This window comes from Ochotona princeps, chromosome 4, assembly GCF_030435755.1.
Source record: "Ochotona princeps isolate mOchPri1 chromosome 4, mOchPri1.hap1, whole genome shotgun sequence".
NCBI lineage: Eukaryota > Metazoa > Chordata > Mammalia > Lagomorpha > Ochotonidae > Ochotona > Ochotona princeps.
The window spans coordinates 18,000,258-18,022,040 of record NC_080835.1 but is presented as its reverse complement, the minus strand read 5'-3'; the positions used below and the strand labels follow the sequence as shown (position 1 = coordinate 18,022,040).

At 43.2% G+C, this 21,783-nt stretch overlaps 1 protein-coding gene across 2 annotated transcripts in view; it reads left to right on the top strand.

Moving 5' to 3' along the window:
• The first annotated feature begins 934 nt into the window (after positions 1 to 934).
• Positions 935 to 21,783, top strand: part of HSD17B12 (hydroxysteroid 17-beta dehydrogenase 12) — a 170,649-nt gene continuing 149,800 nt past the window's right edge. Inside the window, exon 1 of one of the 2 annotated variants that reach the window (XM_058663155.1) lies at positions 935 to 1,284. In XM_058663155.1, coding sequence (XP_058519138.1) covers positions 1,122 to 1,284 — 163 coding nt within the window. In that variant the 5' untranslated portion in view covers positions 935 to 1,121. The remainder of the gene's footprint in view (positions 1,285 to 21,783) is intronic. The other variant, XM_004585390.3, reaches the window with a different exon arrangement.

The window sequence follows — 21,783 nt, the reverse complement described above, 5'->3', positions numbered from 1 at the left end:
CTAGCTGATAAAGAAAAAATATGTCTATAAAGCAAATATATGTTATATATATTATATGACACATATATATAAAGCAAAAAACGTAACACGTGGTTTTAGGTTTGAACACCTTTAGGTTCAAACACTGCGTTTTACTCGTCTATCCATAGAAAAGTTATCTAAAGCAGGATGGGACAGTGTACACGTGAAGCACTTTCTTCCACTTGCCTTGTGGTCTAACTCCTCCAAAACTTTGTTGATTCCTTCATCCTCTGTTCTGCTTCACACTTGTGCACCCACTCAAAACTCTACTCTCCTTCCGAGAAAATTTTAAATAAAAAGGGACATAAAATTATCTGTCTTCATCTTAAAGCCTACTTAAAAAACACCCTTTTCAAAACTGTTCATCAGTGTTCCTACATCATGTTTTCCTTAATTTTACAGAGCTGTGTGCTAGTCATTCCACGCGAGAACGCTCGGCGCAGGTGGAAGCGAACTTAGATAGGAAACAGCAAACCTGTGACGACGGCACACAGTGACCCCGCAGTGTTCAACACGGAGGTCGAAATGAAATCGTGGCTCTACGGCCAGTTATTACTACAGTCTCCCATTCATTTTACCTTCCTCAGATCCACGCCATCTTCAAATCCGAATTTACACACTGGCCAATCAGGGTGCAGTCTTCTGCAGTCGCGAGGATCGCTGCAGCCAATGAGCGACCGGCGCGCCTCGGTGGGGTGAGACAGGCCGCGGGAGGCCAATTCCAAAGGGATGTGCTAGACGCGCTTGGGCGGGCCCGAAGCTTGATTGGCAGTTTGATTGGACAGCGGGATCCGAGTTTGATGGGCAGCCTTAGAACCGAACCACGATGCCGTAAGCGGGACGGTAGCAGGTGGGCGGGAGAATGAAGGAGTTAGCCAATGGGTATCGCACTACGCTCATAGGGCGCGACAGACCACCAATGTCGGTACCTATATGGCGCGGTGGGCGGAGTTCAGGTCTTAAATGGTGTAGGATCCGCTCGTATTAGTGTCTTCTCCTTCGTCACCGCCGCAGCCTCTTTCTGACTTCGTTCATTCATTCTTTTTTTTTTTTTTTTTTTTTGTTCATTCAAGAAGATAGTGAGGCCTAGTCCGAAAGCCATGGAGTGCCTTCTGTCCGTCGCCACCGGTCTCCTGTATTGGGTGGGCGCCGGCACGGTGGCCTACCTCACCCTACGCGTCTCGTACTGGCTCTTCTGGGCCTTTCGGGTCTGGGGTGTGGGCAACGATGCGTGGGTCGGGCCGAGGCTCGGTGAATGGGCAGGTGAGTGCGAGTCGGCGCCGTCTCCTCCGCCGAGGCTCGGCGGGGCCTGGCGCGCCGTTCCTGCAGCTTCCCAGCTCCCCCTTCTGTTTTCGGAGACCCCCATCTTGTGGCTTGCTTAGAGTTGTTGCAGAGTTTGCAGATACCCTACGCCCTGAGAACTCAACTCTGGGAACCGCCGAGTGCAGCTTGGGGTGCGGGAGAAAGCGGCGTCGGGCTCGCGGGGGCGTGGTGCCCTTGGAGCTGTGCCGGGGTTCGAGGCCCTTGGGGAACCAGGTCCTCGCTGCCTTCTTACCCAGCCGTGGCTCGCCACCCCTTGTCAGTTTGCTGAAAATTAAAAGTTTACCACAGGATTCGATTAGCAGCCCACTCCTAAGGAAGCGAAGCGAGCTGTTAGCTTTTCTGGGATGAGGGTGTTAGGACCAGGGGTGCCCGCCACCTTAGTGCTGAGTGGGTCCCCTTTCTTTGGATTGGGCCTTTTTCATCTAATTCACACAGCCTGGGGAACAAAAAACCAGACACCCAGATCTTGGCTGTTCTGGAATCGCCCAGTACCGAGAAGGATTGCTTTCTAGAAGTGGCTCCTCTCGACGAGGTTGCAAAGCGAGACATGTTTATCACAAGGGCGTTTGTGGGAGGGAGAACCTGAGTTAACCCTGGAGGCGTTCAGAATGCAGGCGTTCAAAGGGCATGTCGCAGAAGTTGGGAAAATTGCCTGCCTGCAAGTTGGCCCTCGCTTTTTTTTTTTCTGTTCTATATTGCTGTTCATTTCCACTGCTTTCTTTTTCGTCCCTTCCTTCCCCGGTTGCCGCCCCCTTACTCCTTTAAAAAACATCAAGTGATTTCTTAGGCCGTGCTTGTGGTGGTTCTCAGATAGGATTATTCATTTTGATGTTTGATAATTATTGTTCACTTCCCAGGAACGGATGGAGTTTTGGGGGTGGTTAGGCTGGAGTAAGATGCACGGATTATGTCACCCCGTGTTTACTTGGTTCATTCAGAAACATTTACACAACCTAGTAGAAACAGCATGCCGTTTGGGGCAGCAGTGTTGGGGGAGAACCTCTGCTGTGGGAGTGGATGTGTGAGCCTGTTCTGTGGTGTGAGGCAACACCTTTGATTGTTGCCCTTTGCTGTTATTTCCTTCTAATTAAGAATGCCATTTCTCAATTGACTTGCCCAAGCTTTTGGTTGTCAGCTCTCAGAAACTTGTTTGTGGACTTTTGCGATGTTACTCAAGATATCACTGCTGTTACCTGAGTAACCAAATAAAAGCTAAGTGTCACTTGTTCTCTCTGATTTGTGCTGGTTAATATATAGAATATAAGTAATGGATTTTTTTTTAAGATTTATTGATGTCAGAAAGGTAGACTTACAGAGAGGAGAGACAGAGAGAAAGGTCTTCTGTCCACTGGTTCACTCCCCAAGTGGTTGCAACTGCCAGAGCTGAGCTGACCCAAAGCCAGGAACCAGGAGCTTCTTGCAGGTCTCCCCTGTGGGTGCAGGGTCCCAAGGCCTTGGGTCATCCTCTTCTACTTTTCCAGGCCAAAAGTAGGGAGCTAGATGCAAAGTCGAGCAGCCAGGAGATGAATCCGCTCATATGGGATCCTGATGTCGCATGCAAGCCAAGGATTTAGTCCTGAACAATTGCCAGGCGCAGTAGTTGATGTTTAAGAGTGAAACTGATGTCTTTGGTTTTTATTCTTGTTACAAGCCTGGTCTGTCTTGTTGCTGAACAATAATCTTTCTTGTTTCACTTGTTCAACTCCTTATCTAGTTGGAGCCCTTGATTATAAATTTAAAAATGAAGGAATTGAGGAAGGAAGGAAGGAGTATTGTGGTCTTAGAAATGTCCATAGACTACATTATATAGGTTCTTATATGTATTTTTTAAAGATTTATTTTTTATTAGAAAGTCAGATATAAAGAGAAGAGGAGAGACAGAAAGGAAGATCTGTCTGATGATTCACTCCCCAAGCGGCTGCAATGGCCGGAGCTGAACCAATCTGAAGCCAGGAGCCAGGAGCCCAGAGCTTCTTCCGGGTCTCCCACGCGTGTGCAGGGTCTCAAGGTTTTGAGCCGTCCTTGACTGTGTTTTATATTAATCAAAATGTAAATTAAAATGTTTGTACTTTGCAAGCAAAACCTTTTTAAAAGAAGTTATTTAAAACTGTATTGGCAAATGATAAATTGAAGTCCTATTTATGAGTCTGCAGTAGAAGCCAATTGATGTAACATTGTTCTTTTTAAGGGCCACTTGCTGATGGAAAATAATTGGTCCCAAAATAAGAATCATTGACAAGTTAAGGGCAGGGTTTAGAAAGATGTGGAAACACAGTTTGAAGTAGAACACTGGGACAGGAGCCAGTGCTGTGATGCAACCAGTGGAACTGCTGCCTGCATCTCCAGCATCCCACATGGATGCTTATTCCCGTCCCTGCTGATGTACCTGGGAAAGTAGAAGATGGCACACGTCCCCGGGACCCTGTACTCAGCTGGGAGACTGGGATGAAGCTCCTGGCTTCTGGTTTCAGCCTGGTCGCTCTGGCTGATACAGCCCCATATGGAATGAACCAGTGGATGGAAGATCTCTATCTCTCCTTCTCTCTGTACCTTTGCCTTTCAAATAAACAATATAACTTTTCTTCTTCTTTTTTTTAAAGAACACTGAAATAACAAAGGGTCATGATTTGCTGATTAAAGTGAAATGAATTCGACTCATTCTGAATTATCAGAAAATTTTCTGAGTGCTTAAGCAGAAATGATCCAATTGTTATTTGTAAGAATGTGTACCTGGATCTGAAAGCAAATACTTTGTCTCTGAATTCAGACATCCTCATAGAAAACTAAGATGAGCTCATCTTAAACAGTTGCCCGTTGAAGTTGGAGCTGAAACTAGCAGGAGTGATCCTTGAATAAACAGTTTGACATTGCGATAGTTTCTGTAATTGCAGTCATAGTTTTAGAATTTTTGTTTATATATCTACCAATTAATGTCTTCCCCAAAAAACCTGCTGTCTGGGTCTCATGGTCATGTGTCTTCCTGGGAAGGCCCTCTGAGAGGATGTCAGTGGAGGGCAGAGCTGCGGAGGCACTTCTCACTTGCCATGACAAGGTTACTGTGCTGTCCTCTGCTCCTTAGCCATGTTCAGTACTCTGTAGTAATGTATGTTGAGTTGATGGTACATTGCTGTTCCTGTTACACATTTTTTCAAGATTTGTTTTTATTTGAATGGCAGATTTTACAGAGAGAGAATCTTCCATTTGCTGTTTTACTCCTCCAAATGTTTACGGTGGCTGGCGCTGAGCCGATCTGAAGCCAGGAGTCAGGAGCTTCTTCTGGGTCTCCTGTGTAGGTGCAGAGTTCCAAGACTCTGGGCCTTCCTCAGTTGCTTTTCCAGTCACAGGCAGGGAGCTGGATGGGAAGTGGAGCAGGCGTTACATAAACTGGTGCCCATATAGGATTCTGGCCGCTACAGGTGGAGGCTTAGCCTGTTGGGCCATGGCGCCAGCCCTATTCCTATTATTCTTAAGTCTCCATGGGAGTGTGTTTCGTCTCAGGGAATCCAAGGGTCAGGGATTGTAGGTCTTCATTGCTTGACTTTTCCCTTGGTACTTTGGCACACTGCTTAGATACCTGCTCTTCAGAACTTAAAATCAGAGTCATGGAAGAAAGCTGAAGTACAGGCTTGCAAGCAGTAGAAGGGTTCAAGGCCTCAGATTCCTTAGTCTAGGTAGCTTTCTGAGATGATCTGCTCATTCCTCATCTAGTGCCTTTATCTCCAGAGCAAGAGTTGACTTGCCTCTTTGCCCTAGTCCACTTCCAGTGACCCAAATGAGTCACCCTGGTTTCACTTGATCGCTGGCAGGTGGGCCTACCACAACTTGGTAAGTAGGACTCTGGCCTGTCCTTGTTGGAAACTAGCTGTGTTTCTTAGGTGAGCCAAGAGCTCCTGGGTCAGTGAACTTCAGTTGTGTAACAATTATTAAAGCAAGTATTTCAAAAGAAATTTCAGAAGAAAACTGCTGATCTAGTTGGGCATATTAAGTACAAAGAGTCACTGGTCAAGAGCTCTACAAAATGAAAACTTTAATAAAGTGTAGATGAAGTTTGCATCTGTTTGAGCAGTGTTCATCGCTGGAGTTCATCTACCATGATTGCTATTGAAATGAAATAGAAATGATACAAAGGCAAGGTGAAGTGTGTGGATACATCCAAAGCTGAGATTTTTGATAACCTTAAACACAAGACAGGATTGTGAGGGCTTGGTGTTTAATGCAGAGGATATTGCTCTAGGCACCACGGAATAAAGAATCCAAGTAGGTAGTAAGATTTTTTAAATAACAGCTTAATTTAGATATAGTTCACATACCATAGAATTTACCTATTAACATGCACAATTCAGTTTTATTATGCTCACAAGTTGTACGACTGTCCTCAAATCTAATTTCAGAACATTTTCATCCTATTTAAAAAGCCCCTTAGCCAGCAGTAATGCTCACTGTCCAAGCTTGTACCCATCCTATCCCTAATTAGCTACTACTTTATTTCTGTGTAGATAATGCCTATTCTGGGTCTTTCCTAGGAATAGAATCATACTCTGTGTGTGTGTGTGTGTATGCACGCACACACACACACACAAATATCTTCTGACTGGCTTTTTTAATGTAATGTGATGTTTTCAGGGTTCGTGTTGTGGCATGAAATCAGTTCTTCAGCTATTTGTTTCTTGATGAATTGTCTTCTGTGAAGTTAGGTTTCACCAAGTGCCTTCACCTTGGCATTTTGCCCTCTGGGTGTCTATGTTAGCAAATCCCTCACATTCCACAGCTTCGGCTGCTGATGGCGCTCTTGGTTCTGTGACATCCCAAGGTTTTCTTTATTAGTGGGTAATGAGGATTCGGGCAGGGCATGGGCAATGGGGTTCTTAATCTAAAAAGGCATTTATTAAAATTGGCTTTGCTGAGCCAGGCGCCAAAATGAGAAGGTTGCCAGAATCACAGATGTGATCACAATTTCTGTTTTATTTTGGCTAATTGCACAGGATTCACCTTAAGTGATTATTTGAGTAGCCACAGACCTTGGAAAATAGATGCCTTTTGTTAACTAGGCTTGAAGGTATTAGTGGATTTGAGATTGAAAGACAAAGTTACAGAGAGAGACAGAACACAGATGAGAGGGAGAGACTATTCCATCTGCTGGTTCATTCCCTAAATGGCTGTGGTCTGGGCAACAGAGCTGCTCTTTAACACTTGAAGTTCTGCTTTTACTTCCTTTGTGATTTTGTAGGTCAGGGCCTGCAGAGTTGGGGACTTGAAGCCAAATTATTCATACTGCCCAAATGCATACTGTGTGTGTTAATAATTGGCGTAGTGATAGTTCTGAATGCTTGGGAGTACATGTCTTTCGATCCTACAAACTCCATTAAGCTACTTTTTGGTTGAAGGCACATTTTGAAATTTGTACATGCTTGGTATTTCTGGAAACTTTTGTTTTTAAAAAGATTATTTTATTTGAAAAACCAAGTTAAAGTGCTTGGACTTTCTCTGTTTTCCCAGCTGCATGGCACTGGGTTGAAAGCCGAGAAGCTGGGAATTGAACCAGCTCTCTGATATGGGATGCCTGCATTGCAAGTGGCAGCTTACCTTGCTGTACCACAACACCAGCACCTTCTAAAAGCTTTGCAGGAGAATTGGAACATGTTAGAATCAAGTGGCTCAGGATTGTCTTCAGATTTGTAACTCTGAATCTTGTTGGTGCTGGAGGGCACAGTGGACAGCCACTGTGCTTGCCAGAGCCAAGGGTTTGACTGTCATCGGAATAAGTAGGTGTCCAATACTCTTTTCTGTTTATCATCCTTGCATTCTCCAGGGGACTCAGGAACTCTCAGGAGAGGTCCTGTATGGTGACTGTGACGTGTTCATATGCAGGAAGCTCTTAGTGTTAGGGTGTGGATAACCTGAGCTTGCTGGCAAGCTGGTGCTGTCTACTGCGGTTAATTCAGGAGACACGTTTCAAAACCAGGGGACATTAGGAGGACACAGAAGCACACCCTGTCATCACAAGGCTTCTTGGATGTTTGTTCAATGTGCAGTTCAACTCCAAAAGGAATCCATGCATTAAGTTGTCCAGTTTGGAGTTAGTAGGGAAGCCTTCAAGTGCTGGGCTGGAGGCCCTGTAAGAGGAAGCCCAAGCGGTTGGGAAGCCCAGTGAACAGCATGCCTTGGGCTGTTTGGAGGAAAATCCAAAGGTGGGTGAGTGGGGGCATTTCCTGGGATTAAAGGTTCAGTCCGTGCCTTCCTCACCAGCCTCTCTTACGTTCTTTTCCTTCTCTCTATGCAACATTAACTTCCTTGCTTAGAAGCCAAACCGGAGATCCAATCCTAGGCTTGGATTCTAGCTCCTCTTCTTCTGGCAGGTTTTATAAGATTATTCTGTTGGTTAAATAAGAATACTTCAACTATTAAATAACACAGGGACCCAACTACATAATAACTTGTTAGTAATAATGTTATTTGCCATAGCAGTATTATACTTTCATTGTTTGAAGCTACTTGCCAGGTTAAGGCTGAGTAAGAAAAAATTAATATGTGGGTGACTGCATCTTGAAGAAACCAAGAGTTAAACTTGAAGTTAATTTTTTGATTTGTTTTAGTTGGTTGAATTGAGAATAATTTATGCCTTTCCTTTTTAGAAAATTGTTGGATGATTTAGATGATAGAATTTTTAATACCCATTTGTGGGTAAATAGATTTGAATTGGTCAATTCCAATGCCATTAAATGCTAGTTGTAGATAAGGATAAGTTAATTTAAAAAAAAATAATGAACGCTTTATTTCATTTCTTGCTACTTAGCATAAAATCAAATGTAGTTATTTATGTTCATGTACCCTGAAAAAGACTGATGAAGGTCATGGAGGTGGGGGGAGCAAAGCTGTCACTGAGTTTTGGGGAGAGGATGATGCAACGCTATTCATTTGTCCATCTCTGTCAGAAAGTCCACTGAATGTTGACCCTATACTAGAGGCCCGTGGACTGGCAACCAAAGAGCAAATAACGTGTTGTGGGAAGAAGATAGGCATGGTTTTGTGAGATTCTGAGTGTAGACAGAGCTGAGATCTGAGGATGAGTGTGAGCGAGTGACGGCAAGAGCCCAGGGAACAGAAGATGCTCAATTCCTGAGACCAGAAAGAAAGAGTGGAGCCCTCCAGAAAACAGGAAAGGGTGTCCTGAGGGGGCTGGAGCTGGGAGAAGGGACAGCAGGCAAGGCTGGTTCATGCTTATCCTAAGAACAGTGGAAAACAGTTCAGGAAGTTAAAGGATTTGTTTGTTTTGTTTTGTTTGAAATAAATAATTAAAAAGGATTATGTATTTAAGAGGCAAAGAGGGACAGACTGAAAACTCATCTGCTGGTTCACTCTCCAGATGCCTACAACAGGTGGAGCCAGGTGCCAGGGACTCAGTCCAGATGTCCCATGTGGGAGGCAAGAGCCCCAAGACCTGAGCCCCCATCTGCTGCCATTCAAGGTCCCACTGCAGGTGGGACTTGAACGTCAGCATTTTGTCAAATCAGGGGATGTATGTGTCTTTTTTTTTTTTTTTTTAAGATTTTTATTTTCATTACAAAGTCAGATATTCAGAGAGGAGAAGAGACAGAGAGGAAGATCTTCTGTCCAATGTTTCACTCCCCAAATGAGCGCAACGGCTGGAGCTGTGCCGATCCCAAGCCAGGAACCAGGAACTTCTTCCAGGTCTCCCACTCGGGTGCAGGATCCCAAAGCATTGGGCCATCCTCGACTGCTTTCCTAGACCACAAGCAGGGAGCTGGATGGGAAGTGGAGCTGCCGGGATTAGAACCGGCACCCATATGGGATCCCGGGGCGTTCAAGGTGAGGACTTTAGCTGCTAGGCCACTGCGCCGGGCCCAGATGTATGTGTCTTAACTGACACCCAAAAACTAGGCTGAGCACCCACTCTGATTTAGGAAATTTTAGCAGATAGATAACTTGTTGAATTTGTAACTGTGAGCAAACTTTTGTTTTCATGACTTCCCTGAAGTCGCTGATCCTTTTTGAGAAAATATTACCCCACAGATAATGTCAGTTAAATTGACTTTTTTCCTTAAAACAAAACAAACAAACAAATAAGCAAACAAACAAAAACTACATTTATACTCTGTAGTGAGGGAGTCCCTTTTTGTGCACCTGCAAGTTATCATTTCTCAGACATCAGTTCCCCCGGGGGAAGGCTAATCATCGCGGTGTGGGACATTCTATTACGGGGGACTGGGTGGTTCACGAACCTTGAAACTGGATTATTGCTTTCTCAAGGTGACTGCTTAGTACCATGGTGTAGCTGAGAAACCTATCACTAATCTGCAGTGGCAGGAATGCAGTATCTGTTTATCTTGTGTAGTGAAACAAGATAGTTAACCTTCAAGGCTGACTTCATTTGTAAAATCGGGGTAGGAATTTCAAGGACATTCTACTCCCATGACATGAGATGAGATGTGAATGAGGTTCTAGTGTAATCCTTTGTGTGTTTCTGTGGATACTAAGTAACATACTTAAGAACATTTGTTGGGACCATGACAGTGGCTCAGCTGGCTTAATCCTCCACCTCCAAGTGCCAGCATCCCACATGGGCACAGGTTTGTGTCCTGGTTGCTCTACTTCTGATCCAGCTCTCTTCCTATGGCCTGGTAAAGCAGCAAAGGATGGCTCAAGTCCTTGAACCCCTACAGCCACATGGGAAACCCGGAAGAAGCTTCTGGCGCCTGGCTGCAAGCTTCAGATTGGCTAAGCTCTGACCGCTGTGGCCATTTGGGGAGTGAGCCAGTAGATGGAAGATCTTTCTTTTAGTCTCTCCTTATTGTACATATGCCTTTCCAAAGAAGATGAATAAATCTTGTTGGTTTTTTTTTTTTTTTTTGTAATTTATAGGGCATCTTTTGTTTGTACAAATATTTTTGACTTGAAAAAGGATTGTTGAAACAGAAATAATTGTAGTTCACTCAGCGGATATACTATTGAGAATGAAGTTTTGTACAGATTAATTGATGATTAGCGCTATTGCAGAAAAAAATTAATTCTGGGCTTGATAAAAATGACTTACTAATAGTTCCTTTGTGGTTGCCCTTTTTGAATCTAGGATAGGATGGACTGTGGAAAATTTCGTTATGTGCAACTTTGCAATTACATTGATAAAAACCCAAAAATCATCTTTGAATCTTCTCTACGTGCAGTCTGTTAGGAAACCCCATTGACTGTGATTTCAAAGTACCCAGAATGCAATGATTTCTGGCTACTCTAGCTCTTGTCTTTTCCTTCTAGCCACGCTCCCCTCTTGCTGTTTCTGGGCAGATGTGCCGAATTCCTCAAGTTTCAGGGGGTTAATAATATTTGATCATCTCTAATTCTTAAAATCGTACTTTCCATCCTACATCTTGTCAGGAGTAGCCTGTTCTTAGTTTGTCTACCATCATGGTCACTCTCGCGTCCATGGCACCCTGATGTACTAATTCCTACCAAGTCTTGCACTTACTCTGGGGCATGTTTATGTTCCAAAGAAACTTCCAATCAAATTACCCCTGAAACGGTTAATTGTAAAGGTGACTGTACTCCTAGAAATCTGGAATCTCCAAAGAGACACCTGCATCTTGTTAGGAGCAAAGCTTCTGTTTCCTGAAAGACCAGGAGGAGGCAAGCAGTTGATAAGGAGAACCTTGGAGTTTGTAGATTTACAGGAAAGACAGCTACCTTCGAGGCCCGTTGTTCTATTACTGTCTGCATTGACGTGATATGATCAGTACCTCCAAGCCTATATGTTGTAAATTTCTATCACATGCTTTCTGTTTTGATTCACTCCCCAAGTGAGCGCAACTGTGGCCGGTGCTGTTCCGATCTGGAGCCAGGAGCCAGGAACTTCCTCCGGGTCTCCCACTCGGGTGCAGGATCCCAAAGCATTGGGCCATCCTCGACTGCTTTCCCAGGCCACAAGCAGGGAGCTGGATGGGAAGTGGAGCTGCTGGGATTAGAACCGGCACTCATATGGGATCCCGTGGCGTGCAAGGCGAGGACTTTAGCTGCTAGGCCACGCCGCCGGGCCTGAAGACTTATTTATTTTTATTACAAAGTCAGATATACAGAGAGCAGGAGAAACAGAGAGGAAGATGGCTCTCTTACCGTAAAAGCCCCATGATTATTTTGTTCAGGGCACTTCTTGCTTATGGCAACAGGTTGCCCCTTAGACTAGAAATTAAAATAATCTCACACACCTTGGAATCTTGCTTGGATTTATTGAACCCCAACATACCCCTTTACCTCACACAAAAATTTCAGAAGTTTCAAGGCCCCTCTTGAAGCTTCTCTTCTGTCTGATGCTGGTGCCATCTCTGCTGTGTCCTTCCCTAGACGCATCCCTGGCTCACTTGTTCTTTGCTGGCCGTGCCCACGCTGTCTTGCTTATCCCTCATCCCGGGCCTTGCTTGTGTAGAATCTTAGTACTTTCAGTGGGTGTTGAATGTTAGCTTCATTCTGCCTGAAGTGCTTTTTACTGCTCCACTTTATTGACTTTCTCTTGAAGAAATTCTGCCCATTTTTCAGGAGTGCAGACCATGAATCTTTGCTTGGGGGATTCTCGGGCGGAAGCGCTCATGTGCTTTTATCCCAGAGAGTGATACTCTTGTGGGCTTTATTTTTTTTCGTACTTTTTAGGTTAGTCATGTATGTGTGCAAATGCATGTGTGTTCATACATTGCCTCATTTGTTTTAAACTACATGTATGTAAAGCCCCCTTGTGAGTGCACTGTAATATTATTTAGTGGTTGGATTTTTATTCCTTGGAGTTCTATGTTGTCTCACTTGAGGGGTGGTGTTTCGTGTTTTTTGTTTTGCTTTTTTTTTTCCAGAATAATTTGTATGCTTTCTCTCTGTGTTAAAAGGTTCAATGTCACACACCTAAATAGATAGGGGAAAATTAAACCACAGTTGGTTAGTCAAAAGCTGGTTACAGAGTCGAACATTGCAGGGCTGAATGAATGGTTTTGGCAATATGAAATGAAGTGAGATCAAAACGATGGCCTGGAATAGTATTGGTAATAAATGAACCTTTCTGTGATTTTTGTATATGGTTATAGAAAACTGAGCACTCTGCAAAATTTAATAAATGTTTCAATAGCAATAGGATTTTGGTAATATATTTATTACTGGTTTGATTTTTTTTTTTAGGCTTAAACATTTTAAAATATTTATTTTGATTTGAAAGGCAGATTTACCGAGAAGGTAAAGAAGAGATCAGTCTGCCATCTGCTAGTTTCCCCCACATGGCTGCAACAGCTGGTCCTGGACCCATCTGAAGCTGGGTTCTGGAGCTTCCTCCAGGTCTCCCACATGTAGCCATTAGGACTGGAGCTGAGCTGAGCTGAAGCCAGAAACCAGGAGCTTCTTCTGGGTCTCCCACGCAGGAGCGGGGTCCCAAAGCCTTGGGGAAATCTTAAATTAAAAAAAAAAGAAAGTTAATTACTAAATATCAAGTATATGAGAGCACTTAAAAAAGTTTGTGGAAAGTAGAATTTAAAGAAATGTTCATTTTGGTGCAAAAATATTTTAAAATCTGTGCATACGTTTTTCAAAATTGTACAATTTCCATGAACTTTTTGTAGACTGCTCGTATATATGAATTTCAAAATGTGTTGCAGCCAGATAAATTTATCTGTTTATTTTCCATGATCTTTTGGAAATAGCTTTCTATACCTTATGCTTCGTAGAAAGATGTGAATACTATGATTGGGTGACGATATTTACAGAAGTTTACCTAGCCAAATGAGAGATTTGAGAAACATGACCCGGAAGCACAGGAGTATGCTGGAAGGGATCCTGGCAATCTCCTCATTGAGCTGTTAGGGAGAAAAGTGCTGTGAGCGGTAAGGACTGGTCCAGCTAGAGCACAACCAGCATGGTTGGCCACTGAGGGCGGGAGATGGCAGACACATCTTTGGCAGGTTATTGTAAAGCAGTGAGCAGTGAGCAGAAGACTCTGACAGCAGAGTAGTGAGGGGACCTGTCAGGGATTGTTAGGGGAAAAGCAGATTGCACACCCGTATTCTGGAACCCAGAAATGTGGCTCAGAAAGTTTGGGATTTTGGATTCAGGTTTTTTGGATTGGGGATGCTTAACTAATAAAGTCTATGCAAACAACTCAGAATGCAGAAACTTAGAATTCGAGACACTAATTGCATGCATTTTGTCTAAGGGATACTTATTCCGTTGTAGTGAAAGTGCTGGCAAACCTGGACTTATCACCACACTTTCTTGCCAATGGTGTGAGGCAAAAGAAGTCTTCTCTGTGCTAGATATCTGAGTTCTAGAAGAAGTAGCAGGTGTAGTACTGCTCTCGAAGGCACCATTATGCCATGCCTCTGGCACACCCTGCCAAGACGATAAGACCCAAGGCAGTACTTTGTTGAGTGTAGTTAGTTGTACAGGCTAAGTTGGTTGATGGCGGCATCTCTTGTCTCATAGTCTCAGTGGTGTTTATTCCCCAGGGTGCTGATTGTGTGGATGACACAGAATTGCCAGTGAAATGTGGTGGTTCTGTATCTATTCCTGAGGGCAGCCAGGAAAAGGGACAGTGTCTTGTAGAAATTAAGCAACCAGTGTTAAAGTTCCCTTAACACTTGTAGTATGTACAAAGCTCATTCTCTTGATGGGTTTTACTCTCATGACTTGGTGCTACCTGCTCATGGCCAAACTGCCTTGACAGAAATATTGCCAGGCTTGCTTGGTGGTGGCTGAGACGTCAGTCCTATCACATACACAGTGCTAATACAGCAAACAAGCTGCCCTAATCTTGCACGTTCCATCTTATATTTTGCTGTGAAGCAGAGTGCTCTTGCTTATCTGAGTGTTCCAATACCCATCACTGCCTGTCATGTGAAAGGAGGTGATGAAGTCTTTATAAATAATGTGGGGGAAAAAAAAACCACTCCAAAACAAACCACATTAAAGTAGACAACAGTATCCATATGTTCTGAATTAGAAGAGACTGAATTCCTGCGGTGTTCTTGTAATGATGACATCTTAATTGATAAAATTCTTTTCAGGCACTTTCGAGCGATTTCCACAGCAACTCAGTGAGGCAGATTCAGATTGGTTTTGTTAGTTCCACATAATGCGCCAGGACCAGGGGGAGATGCAGTGACTGGTGTGAGGGATATAAAGCTAGTGAGCAGCAGAAGAAACTGAATCTAGGTTTTCTGACTCAAGGCTTCCTGTTCTTTCCAATATATTACCCAATTTCCACCCAAAAGGCTGATTTTAGGCAGTTTAGAATAGCTGTGTAAGAGTATACAAACTCCCCGAATGTGGTGGAAAGTAAAAGGTCTGTTTCTGCGATGACAGTAGCCAAATCACACGGATTATGAGAATCAGACAGCTGAGCTTGCCAAAAACAGGTTCTGGGCTTCACTATAAATCTGCTGAGCCAGGGCCTTGTGCGGCAGCCCTAGTGGCTAGGGACCTCGCCTTGTACACGCCGGATCCCATATGGGCTTGCCCCGGTGGCCCCGCTTCCCATCCAGCTCCCTGCTTTTGACCTGGGAAAACAGTGGAGGAAGGCCCAAAGCCTTGGGACCCTGAACCCACCTGGGAGACCTGGGGGAAGTTGCTCCTGGTTTCAGATTAGCTCAGCTCCAGCCATTGCGGCTACTTGGGGAGTGATTCGTCGGACAGAGGATCTTCCTCTCTGTCTTTCCTCCTCTCTGTGTGTATGATTTTCCAAAAAATAAATGAAATCTTTAGAAAAAAAAAATAAAATTCTGCTAAGCCAAAAGCTCTAAGTGAAGTATGTGGGGAAATGAGCTTTAACTGATGGGATTATTCCTAAGATAAGCATTGATTTTGGAAGAAATTGGACCATGGTCAAGATTCATGAACTTTTTTTTTTCTTCTTTTTAAAGAGGTTGAGTTAGAGAGAGACAGAGAAAATCTTGTCTGCTGGTTCACCAAAATGGCTGCAATGGCTGGAGCTAGGCTGGTGTGAAGCCAGGAACCAGGAGCCAGGAAAAAAGGCATAAAAGGTGATGCTCATGGTGGTAATATAAGGGATGATGAAAAAGTTCATTGAGAGTGTATATTTTAAAGGGACTGTAGATGGATTTCAGAAGTTCTGCACTAAAATAGACTTACCTTTTCATTCCATTTTCCATGAATTTTTGACATTTCCTTGCAGAGCATTAAGATTTACTCAAGAAAGTGCAAATATTTGAATTCATTCACTTAATTTGCATATAATCCAATAAGACAAGTCCTGTTAACATTTTACTGAAAGAATGTTAAATTACTGTCCAAGTTTGGTCTCATGGCTAAAGAGTGCTTGGGTTTTAGACAAGTGTGTCTCCTGAGTTTTATGTCTTATTCACTGTGCCAGCCTGCTCTGATGAATTAGAGGTTGGTAGATGAGGGAGCAACATTTGATGGAGACCTTGAGGCTGGCAAAAACATTCCAGGAAAAATAGATTAGGACCACCGGGGCTGAGAGTCTTGAAAGTAGTGGCAAGAAATAGGACTAGAAGAATGCAGAGAACCAAATCTTATGAGTAGGCCCGTGAGGGATGGTGAAGTCATTGAGCAACTTTAAGCAGTCCCATGTCCTAATCCAGTTTGTATGTGGGACAGTGTACTCTGGTAGTTTACTGGGTGAATGTGGAGGGTATAGTCAAGGTGGTGGCAGAAATTGACTCAGGTTAAGATCCTTGGGGGTAGGGCCTGAGTGAGGGAGTAAGAGGAGAGATGAGGGTGGAAATCATGGGGTCTTGATATCAGCTTGTCCTCACCAGGGCTAAGGGAGACAGCAAAGTCCAGAAGGACCCTGTAGGGGCACTGATGCAAACCCAGGAAGAGTAAAAGATTTTGGAGAAGTAAACATTGAGGCTGATTTCTGACAGCTTCAGAGTGGACATCGGGCTTTGTGACTGTCCATCAGCACCAGGCCCAGCCAAATGTTCTACATGACTTACCTATGTCCTTTGGGTCAGCCCTCATTTATAGTTGTCCTAAATTATGTGCTCCATTTTGTAGTTTATAAAAAAAAAACAACTCTGGAGCCTGAGCATGCAGTATTTTAGGAAAGGGGAGACCTTGGTTCTGGACAGTTTGTATTTCATGTAGCACTTTGTGCTAGTTTCTTCTCTGGTGGGAGTGTAGTGGAAAGTGCACTGAGTCATCACAGACCTTAGCTCACAGCCCACCTTCCCAGCTTTGACACTTAACTAGAATATTACTTAAGTTAATTAAAAAAAAATCTTATCCAAGTGCCTAGAAATCTTTACTTTGTCCACAGAGATGCTCAGTCTTTGGAAGCACCAAAGAAAGTTAAAAGCAAAATGTAAAACAAGCTCCTCCCCCCACCCCATATCCAATTAGAAATCTAGAAATAGAATCATCCCATGGTTTGATTGGATTGTTTGTGTGAGATTCAAGATTTATTTCGGGATCTTTTGCAACTTCGTCATGATCAACACCTGAGTGTCTTTTGATGTGATAACCTAATATATGTCAACTTAAAAATATACGAAAGTAGCTTTTTTTTTTTAACAACACTGTTAAAGTAAGCTGGATTTTTGAATTGGAAGTTAAAGTTGACCAGTAACTATGTTAGTTTTAAAGAAATATCCTAAGCTTCACTTTTATTTTTAACATATGAAAGATACTGTAATGGATTAAGGATATATTTAAATAATTTCTAGTGAAGTGTCATTTCAACTGTGGTATAATTGGAAGACTTTTATAGCTTGACACAAGTGTCGCAGTATTGTATTATAAGCATTATTAGAAAAGATGATTATAAATTCCTGTCATTTCTCTCTGAATACCTCACTGTTCCCAATTTGGGTAAAATATATTTAGAGTTCTTGTTCTCTAGATGAAGGATTTTTATTGTTCTCATTTGAATTTAAGGAATTTTGATGTTGGTAATTTAACAGTGCCTTTGGATATCTGTAAGCACAAGAATTATAGTTGAAATGAGGAAATATTTTCCAGGATGTACTTCCAACCAAATTTTTGGAAATATAGCAAAGGTTAGAACTGTCTATAAAAATCCACATTTCCTAATATTTGCTTAAAAATATATTGCTTCTTTGAAAATTGGACTTTTCCCCCCAAATTAGTTCATATTACTACAAACTCATGTTTTCTCTCCTTTGGGGTTCCCATCTCTTCCCCCAGAAGCAGATGTTGAGACTGGGATTCTAGTCAGGAAAGGGAGCTCACTTGGTCCACGGGAGCGTAACCCTAGGACACAATTCAGGAGCTGGTGTAGAACCCAAGTGATCTCCCCTGAGGGGCCAGGCAGCACCTGAACTTGTTCACCAATGGCCTTTAGCCACTGTGTGAGGGCTGTTGCCAGGGAGGAACGTTCATTTGCCGGTTCTTCTGTGCACTTGTGTGTTGTGGGCTTCACCCACCACAGGAAGTTCTTGGGCAAGGAGAACACTTGGAATGTGCTGTGCCATAGCGCAGTGAGGACTGCTTCATAGTGATTCCCTCACAGTATTTGCACCTGGCTTTGTTTTCTTTAAATAGAGCTGCCACTAGGCTTGAGGAAAGGATAGAGAAGGAGTGAATTCGGGGTGGTAGGTGGACACTCGGCCACTGTTAGTGAAGTGCTGATTCCGGCTACTCCATTTCTGACCCAGCATCCTGCTACTACCTCCCTAGAGGCAGCAAATGATGGCTCAAGTCACAAACACGTGAGGCCCAGATGGAGTGCTGGGCCTCTGGCTTTAACCTGGCTCAGTTCAGGCTGTTGGCAGGCCTCTGGGGAGTAAACCAGTAGATAGGCTGGTCTCTCTCTTTCTTGCAAGTAGTTTTTAAAATGGAAACAGTATGTTTGAAACATAAGCTGATGTATTTTACAGTCTTTTGTTGTGAATAGAGATTTTGCCATCTCTCAGAGTGCTTAATGGATTGGCTTGTTTTAGTATTTTAATTTTTCTGTATATGCACGTGACTGCTTACTAAATATTAAATGTACTCACAATTTTGTGTTTGTGTTTATTTTATACTTTAAACTAATCTGTTGAAGGAGAAATGATTTCCGCGTGATCAGCATAGAGCAATGTGACATCTGGGAAAGTTGTGGCACATGTAGCTGATTGGTGACAGAATCCCAAACTTGCAGTGGCCCAAAGACTTGGGATATCTTTTGCTGCTTTCCCAGGTGCATTAGCTGGGAGTGGGATCAGAAGTGGAGCATCTGAGTCTCAAACCAGCACCCGTATGGGATGCTGTTTCTATAGATGACAGCTTTATCTCTTATGCCCCTCAGCATCAGCCCAAACCTGTAATCTCAGTTCTTATGGAGCTTGGATTTTATTGGAAGATAGATGGAAAATAAGCAAGCATATAAATATTTGGTAAGCCTGGTGGTAAAAGGGCTCAGGTAGAAAAGTAACGCAGAGTAGATGGTAGAGTGTAACAAAGAGGAATGTTGAGGAAGCTTCCATCCCTGCCAGGGTGGTTGGGAAATGGTTTTTGTATAAGGTGACATTTATGAACTTTCTTCACTCCCACTCCAACTTTACTGGTCTCCTTGATGTTTCTTTGTGTATCTGCAATACCCATGTTGTATGAGTAGATCCTTTTGCCCAGACTGATCAGGTGTGCCATCCAACAGATGGCATTCCGTCTCCAGTGACTGCAGCGGATGGGTCCAGCTGGCACTGAATCATGTAGAAGACTGTAGCTGGGACTTAAATATTTTTATTTATTTATTTATTTATTTATTTGAAAGGCAGAAGCAGAGAGAAAGAGATATCTTGTCACAGTTCACACTCCAAATGGCTGCAACAGCCAGGGCTGAGCCAGCAAGAAGCAAGGAGCCCAGAGCTTCCTCTGGGCCTCCCACCTGGGTTCAGAGGCCCATGGGTTTGGGCCATCCTCCGTTGCTTTTCCAGGACATTAGCAGGGAATTGGATCGGAAGTTGGGCAGCCGGGACTCAAACCAGCACCCATAGTAGAGGTTGGTGCTCGCATGGAGGCTTAACGCACAAGCCACAGTGTCGGCCTCTAGCTGCGTCTTTTGGTATTTTTTTTCTGAATCACTTTTCAAATATCATGAGTAACGTTTAAGCATGATTTAGATGATCTTTTTCAAGACTTAAATCCACCCAGTCTATTTTGTATCACTGGATGGTGTAGACAATAGGCATTTGTGTCTCACAGTACTAGAGAATTCCAAGATGTGAGCTGCTCTTGGTGTGTGGACCACTATCTTTCCATTGTATTCTCCCAGGTTTCATTTCCTGTGGACACTAATTTCATTCATGAGAACCCTGTGCTAACAATCTAATAAATTGCCCAAGGCTCCACCCCCATATAATATCACATTGACCATTTAGGCATCAACATACAAGTGTTGGGAAATGCAAGCCTTCAGTCCATAGTGTGTTGTAATAGTTTGTCAGTTGACATAAAACATTATACCTAGAGAGTTTACCTAGTATTCCTTACGTTAGCACAAATCAAAGGGACACTTACATGAAGGTGAAACCCAACAACAGTTCTATTCTTTTTCTTTACAATGAAATCACAAGTAGTTTTATTTTGAAAGATCTATTTATCTTATTTTTATTTGCAAGGCAGATATATCTAGAGAGAGAAATAGAGACAGAGACACAGATCCTCATTCCTCTTTCTGGAGCTGAGCCGATCTGAAGCCAGGAGCTAGGACCCTCCTCTGGGTCTCCCATGTGGGTACAGGGGCCCAAAGACTTGGCCACCTGCCTCTGCTGCCCCAGACCATAAGCAGGGAGCCGTTTCAGAAGTGGGGCAGCCAAGACATGTACCAGTGCCTGTTATGGGATGCTGGTTCTGCAGCTGGAGGATTAGCTGGTTGAAGCACCGCACTGTCCCCAACGGTTCTATTATAGGGCAATTTAAAAAAAAAAAACACATTGCTACTGTTTTTGCAAGCTTCTCAGAAAACTGTGTATTTATTGCGTCTTACCTAGAAGTGCAATATTTATGTCCTCTACTAAGATTTTTCCTAAATACATTGAAAATATTTTGTGCTATATCCTTGGGACTGATTACATTTATAAAGAAAAGGCAGCTGTGAGTGAATTGTTGAATGGCATTTCCAAATGATGATACAGATGAATAAGGGCAGCTCTATTTTTGCTGAGCATATAATTTATTTCACTGCAAAGGAACCAAGTGGCTGACAACTGTATTCTTGTAGAGATGTCTGACTGGGACCACAGTAGCAGGTGTACTGTTTTTCAAATGGGAAAATTCTGTTTGCTTGCGTTCTTTGGTTTACTGTGACTAGAGTGCGTTGTTTACACCACTGGAATCTTTTGTTTAGACTTGGTCAGCAGTGGTGTTTGGAGCATATTTGGCTCTTATCCAGTTAATGGTTACTTTCTATGATGATTTTCAAAGAGAGTGGGGTAAAAAATGAAATTCCAAAGTGTTACCAAACCCTCCTTCCCAATGGCAGGCTTTACCTTCTTTCCCACTCGTTCTTTTTCTGGAACTACAGAACAGATCAAATTCAATTTCACCAAATTTTCTTTTTAGCTAACTGTGCCCTCCAGTGGTGAAACCACTGGGCATTGTAACAGGCCAGGTAATAAGCCAGTGAGAGGCGTGTGCTGGACACCAGGCAGGTGCCAAGCTGTGTGACTGTCTTCTGGGTAGAAGTAGGTTCTCTCACCCCTGAGAAGCAGGAGGATTATACTTCTTCCTCTTCAGCAGCTTGTTGCTGATCCAAGGAGGGATAACTTAATGCCTTCAGTACAATGCTTTGCAGCCTTTTGTCCCCTGCATTCTGACATACTCGGTGAAATGTTAGGCCAATCTAACAAGAGTTGAGTAGCGAATAATTGGATTTTATCTCCTAGAGTGAACTCATGATAATCTTTCATTTTAAATGTTTTTTGAAGAGACCAAAGAAAAACCTTCACTCGGTTAAGGAGAGAGAAACAAGAAACTTTTCGCTGTTGCTCGTATGTGTATTCAAAACATTCTGAAAATTATGAGTTACTCAGTCTGCCTTCCATTTTTTAATAGAAAGGGCTACTGCTTTGCTGTGACTTGGCCTGGGTATGGTCTCTTGCAGAGCACTGGGCTTTGTGTATATGACAACTGTGTGTGCCCCAGCCTGAAAGAACAGCGGATTGTCCACTTGGGCTCCAGGCTTAGGAGAGGTGGAATTCGTCAGCCCCCAGTCCCTTCCTCTCGCTTTGCCGGCAGGAAGAACTGGATCACTCAGCTGAGGCTAAAATATCAAAGAAAGACTGATGGTTTTGGGCTCTGGGAAATTTGGAGGTATTTCAATACCAGAACTGCAGTGGGTGATAGTTGAGAAACAATAACAAAGACTTTCTTTTTCTTAAAAAAAAAGTCTGGCCAAAGTGTTCTTCCAATGAATTGTCGTTTGAAGTTTTTTTATATTCAAGAACCAGAAATTTTCTTCTTTATCTTATTTTAGTGGAG